This window comes from Neodiprion fabricii, chromosome 1 (assembly GCF_021155785.1).
Source record: "Neodiprion fabricii isolate iyNeoFabr1 chromosome 1, iyNeoFabr1.1, whole genome shotgun sequence".
Classification (NCBI taxonomy): Eukaryota; Metazoa; Arthropoda; class Insecta; order Hymenoptera; family Diprionidae; genus Neodiprion; species Neodiprion fabricii.
In genome coordinates, this window is record NC_060239.1 from 29,501,166 (window position 1) to 29,510,938 (window position 9,773).

Here is a 9,773-nt window from a genome sequence, read left to right on the forward strand (position 1 = left end):
ATTGAGTAAATCACTTTTAACGAAAGGATTGATTACAAATACATGTTACGATATTTTTTCCCGTATATTGTATAATAATGTACATACGTGATTCATAGTAACTAATATTTAACAATAATTGGTAATTATTTAGATATAACAAGCGAAGGTGAACTCTTGAAATCCAATAATAACGAATTTAATACAATACAAGACTCTTTCGTCCCTTTTTCTTATAGGTAACTATGTATATAATTTTCATTCAGTTTTATTTATCATTATTATTTTCGTTATTTCTACGTTTTAAGAAGTGATGCTTCGATTTTTTTTCACTGCCCCGATGTCCTGTGCAGCAGTTCTATTTCGTTTTCTTTTCCTTATTTCTTACATTTATTACGTAACGTGATAAATATTATACAATCGTGGTCAGGCAATATTGAAAGAAGGAATACAAATTCTTTATATCCACTCTCAATATTGGAACTACTTATAATCTATTGTACAATATGTATATATGTATATGGTACAATATTCCATGTACGTACTCCTGCCAAACAATTTCAATTTTATAAATAATATGAACTAATTAAAAAAAAAATTCTCAGTTATCCGAATGTACAATTTTGGAATATATGTGTGCGTGTGTGTGTGTGTACAAATGTTGAAACCGTTAAAATTTATTCGAACTGCAGGTTGGGCGTAAGTAGAAAATAAATCAATCATTCACGTCTGAGTACATGGGATGAGAATTGAACATTTTGGCGCAATTTTGTTTTGAAAATTTTCGATTGAGTCATGTTTACCCCCAAAACAGAATAGAGACCTAGTTTATAGCGTGATATTTTGATTCGCCTGATTAAACACCTTAAAACGTGGTTAGTGGCATTACCAGAGGTACAAAATATCGCGCTGTAAAATGTGGAATATTGAAATTGAATATACTAAATATAAGACACAACAACGTAATCACATATAACATTATCAATCATTGTTTCCTGGTACACGATGTAATAGTAATTACAATGATCTATTACTTAAATGCTTGAACTTTGCAGTTAAAACAAGGCTATTTTTTTCATTACATAGTTGTATATGGCATATCAATCCACCTCGAATTATAGTTATTTGATGAATATTTAGGCATATCCGTGATGACGTTCAATGATACGAGGAATAACCACCAGTGAGATAAAAATGGTTGTATCTAGCGTGCTATACAGTCTACTATATTCTATAACACTTCTTCGATCACAGTCACTCCTAGATATCGTTATAACCATTCACTGATCCATAAACGTTCTCGGAGTCAACGCACACGTTCATCAATCTTCATCATTTCACAATTACATTCTTATATAAATATTCACACTATTTAATGTCTTTCCAAGACTTGCGTTGTACGAGACCCTTCAAACTCGGCTACTTTACACGAGTTTTCAAGTGCTGCAAAAATTCATAGTAGCTCAGCGCGGACTCAATACGATCCTCGATCAATCGTTCTGTGAAAATCTGCTTGAAATGACTGTCCTCTCTGAAAATACGGGTTATACGAATAAATTGATGGAATTATGAATAGTATTGGTCCCGATATAAGTTGACCGTGAATATACGATGTTATTTCAGTTTTTTTTTTCTAATTAAACTATTAAATTGACATTTTAAGTCATAGCTTACCTAACTATCTGCAGGGAAGCGTAAAACGGTTTTTCTTCTTGAAGACTAAATATGAAATTACGAACTCTATCATTTTCAGGGGTGTCCAACTCGGGCAGTTCGTACTGTAAAGAACGCATTGGAATAAAGTACACATAGACAACTGTACAAATATTAATACTGCTGTATGATTAAAAGAATGAGTTCTCCTAAAGATATTTCATTTTTAGCATACAAGAACATTATGAGCTAGTCACGTGGGTTACAAGATGGAAATTTTTTTTCTCAGTATCCAGTTCCTACTAAGCTTGTTAAAACTTGACTGATCCATTTTCATTATTGTAGTTACACATGAATACTTTGATGGCATTAAAGTTTGTAAGAACAAGACAACGTACCATTTCTTCAGGTATGCAGGAGAAGGCTTGAACGCCTAGAACGTTACTGTAGAATGATGCGTGTAAATTTTTTCCTATGTACATAAGAATTTTATCACCAGCATCAAGTACAAACGCGCCTCGTGAGTCAAGTTTTTCAGCAGACAAATGTAACCGTGGTGGTTGCGGGCATGTCTTCCCATCGACGTCTTTCGCATTTTCGTCATTGAGAGCGTGGATTGGATACATATCGGGATAGACGTGTTGAATCAGGTGAGATAATGGTAGAGCTTTCATTTGACACATGGCAAACACCCTATCATCCAATCGTGTACTGGTCCCCGATCGAAATGCGATCTATAACATACATCATTTCAGATCGCATTTAACGATTCAAGTAACATACACATCTTCTTGAAACGCATAATTGACTGGGGAAAATTTAATGTGAAATATACCAACACTGATGACTACTTACGTATTTCAATAATGCAATAATATAAAGCGGGAGTAACTTCAAATTTCCTGGGGCTAAGAGACTCCCAGACGCTACAGATTGACATACTTTGTAGGCAGATAAAGCGTCAATTGCAACGTTTATCAATGCATCCCTTGCATCGGATAAGGAAGACTGTTGTGATCTGTCAACAGCTACATGAAAATTGAAAAAATCAATTGAATTTATAGAGTATTTTCGGTCTCATGTCAAGAAAATGAAATGGGGAATAGAATGCCTCAGGTTCCTAAAAATTCAAATGAAAAAATATCCGGAGACATCAACAGGTTTTTATTTAAAACTTTCAGAAGTTTTTTGATCTAAGAATTTTATTTCAATGCCATAAGCTGTTACGGAATCAATAAATCTATCAATCGGCTGATTAATAAAATCAATTGACTAAACGTACCCATTTTAGCCAATAGTCCGATGATACATTGTTGATCTGCCGAATGTAAAATATCACTCAAATTGGCTGCAACTGGTAGACATAAGGTGTGTACTCTAATCCGCCTTTCACCTGAAATAATTGCGTCAAATTATACCTAGGACAGCATGCAGACGGCTAGAGTTGTACGACTTGCAATATATTTAAAAATTTGCAGTATAAAATTTCAATTTAGCCACATACCCTTGCTAGAAGTGTATAAAAGTGCAGCCTGAAAGCAAACACTTTGAACGTCAGAGAGATTCTCTTCAATGGCAATTTGCATTCCAAAACCTGCATCTGGGTTAACATTTGGTAAACTAAGTAAGTCGGTCGACCGTACGAAGAAGTTTCCGTGAAATGTGTCTATGCTAAGACCCCGTGTACAACGTATTCTCATCACGGCTTCAAAGCCAATTTTACGTGTCAAATAACGACGCAGCATTCTCTCCAGCATATCCGTATGCTGAGGTTTATTCACTCGGAATAAAGGTATGTGGTACATACAACCACCCGAAAACTTACACATACCAGCTGAAAAATAATTTTTTCTTTATGAATTGTGAACAATCGACAATTAATGCCCTTCTGTACGACAATTGCAACAAAATCTTACGTGATACAAGTTGGTAGATAACCATATATTAATTTTAATATAAAAAGTTGTGGGAATGGCTTACATAATGTGGCCAAATCACTGTACTGGCTATTGAGTAGAAACAAGTCGACGGCAATTTGTTGCCCGCTGCAGTCTAATGCAATTCTTTTATAGAAATCAGTCGCTGGATTCAAATGTGGTACATCTTTGCCTGATCGGTTGTTCGGATCTTCTCTAGATTGCAAAGAACCAGGACCCAAATTAGGTAAACAAGTCTGGAACACCGTCACTCTTCCACCAGTTGGGGACTGTACATGAAAAATGAATCAGATTGTGTAACGTGGCAACTAAAGGGGAAGATTTAACATTGTTAAACACAGATGGATTGGAATACATTATGATCATTATTAGAATTAGAATACCATGAGCTTGAAAGCTGTTTGTAAGCCTGCCCCTAGTGCACAGTTCGTATCATGCGTTCCTTGAAATTTAACTGGTAATTGTGACAACAGATCTCTGATCAATTCCTCTCTTTCCTTCAAATTTACAATGAGGTTATCCGGGCACGGTAAAAATACATCTGTAAAGATACAAAATATGCTTTATTTATTCACTTTCACCCGTTTCATAATAATATTCAAAATACAAGAATTCAAAAGACCAAGTAAAGAAATGTATAAAAAACAAATTACCATCCACATCCAGCATAACCATCTCATGCGGCTGTGATACATTATCAGGCATACTGAAGAAATGTAAAGCAGAGTCAATTGCAAGGAATCCAACTTGTGTTCTGCTATCTCCTGGTAACCTGGTCAGTTCATCAGCTATCGTGTTACAAACAACATTTAGATATCCGCTTTCTACTGCGAGTCTTGATACGTCCAGGACAAACAAATAAACCGCTGGTTGTGGAGGGCGAAGCTGGAATAAGGAATAGTTTTTCAAAGTTTCGAATGATGTTACCATTTAAAAATTTTTCTTTTCTTTTCATCCTTTTGAACAGCTATTCACAACATAAGTTATCACTGTTAGAATATTAAATACTCATGATCATTTATTTGAAAGACTTGAAGTTGGTGAAAGAAAAAATTACTTACCATGTATTCACTAGGTGCTATAAATTCGATAGTACTAGTTTTTACTTCTGGTCTCCGTGATGGATCACCGTAAGATTTAGTAACTGGATCAAACTGAAATTCTTCAGGAACTGAAATAAGAATGATTTAATTACCAATAAAGATTAAATAAGATCATGAGCATATAATTACCAATATGCTTGGAATTCGATATGATATGAATGGAATTGTTCTGATACTGACGTTCATTCACTCTGTAGCATAAGTTGCACTTCCATCTTTTTGAATCCACAAAATAAACAAATGGGTTTATATAGGTTCTACAAGCACGGCAACGTACAATTGTACTACATTGTATTACTGGCAAATGCTGAAATAATAAAAACAAATATTAGAAAATGAATTCGTAAATTACTATTATGCATGCTTTCAAGTCATAATATGCCATTGTTATCCAATAATTCAAGACATAACTTACGTTCAAATCTTTAAACGGATGGATTAAAACTCCCAATGGTAATCTCGACTTTTTCAGCAGAGAACTACTTTCAGGAATTTTAGTTAACGTACATCTGAAAATACTACAAAAGAAAATATGATAGTAAATATTTTGTGAGATTGTTTTACTTGGGAAAAAATTTGGCAAATGTACTGTGGTTATTATTAAATTATAACTTACTCCGGACTGCAATTTACACTGTCAAGAAATTCCTGCTGTAATTTGACTTTCGGTGGTTGGACACTTTCAGCTGGTAAAATATTTCGCGTTTGTAAGAGGTCAACACATTCCATCCCCTTGAAAAATATTAAATACACTTGAATCATCTATCAAATTTCAATCCCGAAGCATCTGAATCGAGTTAATACTGTCAACTCAAATATTGAAAATACAGTACTGTAACATAAAAGATACCCCCCCATTTGCTTAAATGATGACAAGTTATACATTCTAATAGAAACCTAGCAATTGACAGATGCATACTGCATGCAACTAAATGACATGGCAATGCCATATAACTGATGACTGTATAAATAAGTAAGTATTTACAAAGTGTAAACAGTTTTCCTACATGTTTGTGTGGTATGGATTTCAATAAGTAACTCACCCATAATTGATTGAAGCCAGAATGGGCAACATTGAGACCGCCCATTTGACTATTTAACTGATTCATCTGGTCAGGGTAAGAACCTGGATAGCGTTTGGCCATATTATCCAGTGGGATATTAGACATTTGCCCAGCATTATGTGGCTGCATAACATATTGATTTTGCTGAAAATATAAATTAGTGTCAAGTTTTACTCAACCCTTAGATAGCGATAAGGCAACAATAAAGTATCCTATTATTTCGTTAAATATGTGAGTAGATCGAAATATCTTGTATTTCTTTGCCAAACGTGGAAAGATAAGAATGAATGAACTTGAATTAACATTCAACATAGCTAAGCAAATATTGTAACTATTTCTTATCTCATTAATAGAGTGATGTCAGAATTAGCTTCTCATGGTCCTTGATAAATTTATCTAAGTATGAACTACATGAAAATTAAGACTCACAACCATGAGTCAGCAAAATTTGATATTTGTTCATCACCGATAATGTACTCTGATAAGTGATGGAATGTATCAAAAAATCCATTGGATGATGATGTGCATTACAGTAAGCATTCTGTATTAATTTGGTTTTCAGACATTTCATATTTACATTCATAGGCTGTTGTCCTGGTAAAAGAGGCACTCCAGCTTGGATGGGACCACTTTGATATTGACCTAGACCAACTGGAGCTGGTGGTGGTAACACAGGCTTCTGTAGAGCCAGAGGAGGACCTGCCATATTGCCTGTGTCCGGTTGTGTTTGTATTCCGTAAGGATTTTGAGGATACTTCCTTTGACTGGCTAGATTTTGGAGGCTGCCATATGAACTTTGACTCTGACTAAGTGCAGTAGGAGGTCCAGACAGATTTGATTGACTGCCGCGCGTGGCTTGTGGATTGGAATATTGATTCGTATTGTATTGGGTCGAGGATGGCATAGTGGACATATAAGGTGTCTGAGAACCAGAGGTTTGCGGGTTTGTTGGAATCGTGTTTTGAGAGTATTGGGTAGCCGGAGGTCTAGGCGTGGCAAACTGTGTCTGCAAGTTTCTTGTACTCAAATTTTGAGTAGAATACTGAGTGCTTAGGGAACTTGGAATGGCAGTTTGTACCGTACCCAACGCATTCTGGGAGTTAGTTTGTACGTTTTGTATGCTGCTAAATAGGTTTTGCGTGCTACTGTAGACGGGTTGTGAAGAAAAACTGGCAGAGCTCAAACTCGTGGCAGAATTAGTATTTGGAGGTGCAAAAATATTTTGTGTCGAACTTCTGGGCTGCTCTGGCGGTGATTGAAAGAAAGGAGTTTGACTTGGTTGATTACTATCCGGTTGTGTAGATGAACTTGAAGACAGCTGATTCACACTTTCTACACTTTTATTTGAATTTGATCTCGTATTTCCAACATTTGATGATGTTTGTGGGTCACTCATCATAGGTGGCCTGTTATTCTGAGTTGGTGGCTGGTGCGATAAATTTTGAGTAGTTCGACTAACCTGGCCAACAGTTGTTCCTGTATGACTGAGGCTTGGTCCAAACTGTGTGAAACTTTGGGGTTTAGATGCAGTCTGCGACACGGTTGTGATGTTTACGTTGTCAGTTAATGAAACATTGCTCAAATCAGAAGCATTATCATCAAATGCAGGTTTTACGTATCCACCTGGCAATGGATAGCTTTGATTCGAGGTCGGAGGGATTGAAGGTTCTGCCACGGTCTGAGTAGGATTGGGGGATAGAATTTGACTTGTTGAGGAAATTTGCTGAGAGTTAGATGGCTGATCTACAGGTTGTGTGGTAGAATAAGGTGGCCTAAGCATAGGGGCATTGGATACTGAGGTTGCAACATTTGATGGACTGTTCTGAAGAGGCGGAGGCGTTCCAGAAGGGCTATAGTTCTGCATTTGACCCATTCGTGAAGGTAAAGCAGCAGGGTTCCTACTCAAACTTTGCTGTCCATTAATGGGAGGCATAGATGACCTTGGCATCTGTGATCTATATTGATTGTGTGTGGGTGAAGGGTCTCTTGAGGGTTCTCTTGATGGGTCGCGGGAGGACTGAGAAGATGGTGTACCTGCAGTTAATAATTAACAATAATTCATTATTATCCATAATTATATAAAATTTTATATCCATCGGTAAAAGTTGCACTTATAGTGAATTGAAAAGTAATGAACCAAAGCGTTTGGTTCTAATACTTCTATCACAAAGATTGAATAGAGGAATTTCTATACCATTCTGTACATGTTGCGGTGTATTGGGTTCTCCATTAGCCATTGGAGGTCTATTTTTTAAAGATCCTGGAGTATTTGAGTATGGTTGGTATTGATACCCACTTGACTGAGACATTCTTCAGCGTTTAAATATGACTGAAACAAAAATTGTAACTTCGTCAACATAAAGTAAAATAACTACGTGATGAAAATTTAATACACCAATTATTTTATTGATCGTTTAATTTGTTTGTTTGTTTGTTACGGAGCAAATAGAGCAGTCCAGTTTTGGGTGATACCACATAATACATGTTAAAACAGACCAATCTTTTAGATGAGCTGGCTTACTTGAAGAAATAGAAAATAAATAAAAACTAAACAGCATTGCTCTTGCTTGTGAGCCTAATGTTGCAGACATGACTATATTGACCATGCTGAGAAACTTGACACAACTGTTAATAATCCCACTTAGAATTTCAACTTGTACAGAGACACATTTTTTTACAATATCGAGTGAAGACTGTGATTACTTTAGATAGAAAACGTAGAAACGTTTCAATCTAATTAAATATTGTAGATGAATTATTGTCAAAGATATGTTTGTAGACTAATGAACAAAGTGACATTGTTAGAACTGTGATGCTGAGAAATGAATGTGGCTCAACATCAGCTCAATACAATGTATCTAAGAATCGTTGATGGATATAATTGGATATCAGACCTCACAGCAGAAGCAGTTATAGATCATTAGCCAAATATCTAGACAACGCTACCGCGTGCAATATGTGGCATCTGACAAAATAATTCGGGGGAAAATAAATTACGTCTTCAATTAGAGACAAAGAGGATCACGTAACACGGAGCTAGTATCATTGACCTTTTATGCGAGGCGGAAAATTTCTCTAATTTTTATTGTGGCGATTCAAGTAATCCATGGCATTGAGATGATTTAAAAAATCGAGCACCTTGACCCAATACACGATACCCAGAAACTTCGGGCCAGTTCTGTCACGCCGCAATCTTGACCTCAAATTTCGGCCAGCCAAGAGTAAATATATTTAGGGGACGATCGGAATTTTGGATGATGAGAAATATCACTGTACTGTCGTGTGGGTGAAAAACGCGCCGTCATTAATGATAACCATGCGTTCTAAGGTTAAAAACGTCATCGAAAAATGACAAAATTGTTTCTCGGTATGCGAACGTCGCGTTTCAAGAATTTTTTTCGACTCTATAGAAAAGCACATACCTCTGTGAAAAATCTTGTTTTTGAGATTATTCTTCGATGTTACGGTTTACACATCACAGACGCACGCATTTCACTTGAAAAGGGTGATTTTTCGATAATTATTTTACGAAAGCAACACATTAACGACACACAACATTACGTGGCAGCTTAGGCGAATGCAACGCTGAGTCTGCTGGTGACAATTAGTCGAACTAAAAATACGTCATCTCGTACAGTTCGCATCCATCTCTTCCAGGCCGCTCCCACCATTCGACCCATCAACTTCCAAAGAGCCGAAGATAACTTATTACAATTACGAAAAGATTATGCTAGATTACTCATTGTCAAGGAAAATTCATCCTAACAATACACCTGTTTGATAAACGTTAGTCTTAAGGATTATCCTTCATTTATTTTATAAATATATTTGGCAATATAACATTTAAATACAATAAGATAATTTTGGTGCATTATGCGTATTAAAGTCGATTTCAATAGAATAAGTTAAATTTTGGTCAACGAGCGGAATAGTGATAGTTAAGATAAAGTAAAACAAGAACATTAGTTGGAAGTTCATTCATCTAAGTGCTCGCAAAAACGTCAACTCCTCAAAAGTGCAATTAAGTTTTTTTTATT

General features: G+C 35.9%; 1 protein-coding gene across 1 annotated transcript; it reads right to left on the minus strand.

The window, feature by feature from the left end:
- Positions 1-45: 45 nt before the first annotated feature.
- Positions 46-9,324, minus strand: LOC124175970 (protein transport protein Sec24A). The gene is made up of 17 exons (XM_046556680.1): positions 9,159-9,324; positions 7,931-8,065; positions 6,314-7,770; positions 5,716-5,880; positions 5,289-5,404; positions 5,088-5,190; positions 4,853-4,979; positions 4,631-4,740; positions 4,223-4,454; positions 3,953-4,110; positions 3,613-3,838; positions 3,137-3,466; positions 2,915-3,025; positions 2,488-2,660; positions 2,031-2,366; positions 1,654-1,757; positions 46-1,510 (listed from the first exon to the last, which is right to left on the minus strand). The coding sequence occupies exons 2-17, from the start codon at positions 8,043-8,045 to the stop codon at positions 1,399-1,401; spliced, it is 3,975 nt and encodes a 1,324-aa protein (XP_046412636.1). The 5' UTR covers positions 8,046-8,065; positions 9,159-9,324; the 3' UTR covers positions 46-1,398.
- Positions 9,325-9,773: the final 449 nt, after the last annotated feature.

Excerpts from the sequence above, each read along its gene's own strand:
- LOC124175970 (XM_046556680.1), bottom strand. The coding sequence starts at position 8,045 with ATGTCTCAGTCAAGTGGGTATCAATACCAACCATACTCAAATACTCCA. Across the intron at positions 4,455-4,630 it reads TAGCACCTAGTGAATACATG|CTTCGCCCTCCACAACCAGC; the intron begins GTAAGTAATTTT and ends TCCTTATTCCAG. Across the intron at positions 3,839-3,952 it reads AAACAGCTTTCAAGCTCATG|TCCCCAACTGGTGGAAGAGT; the intron begins GTATTCTAATTC and ends TTTCATGTACAG.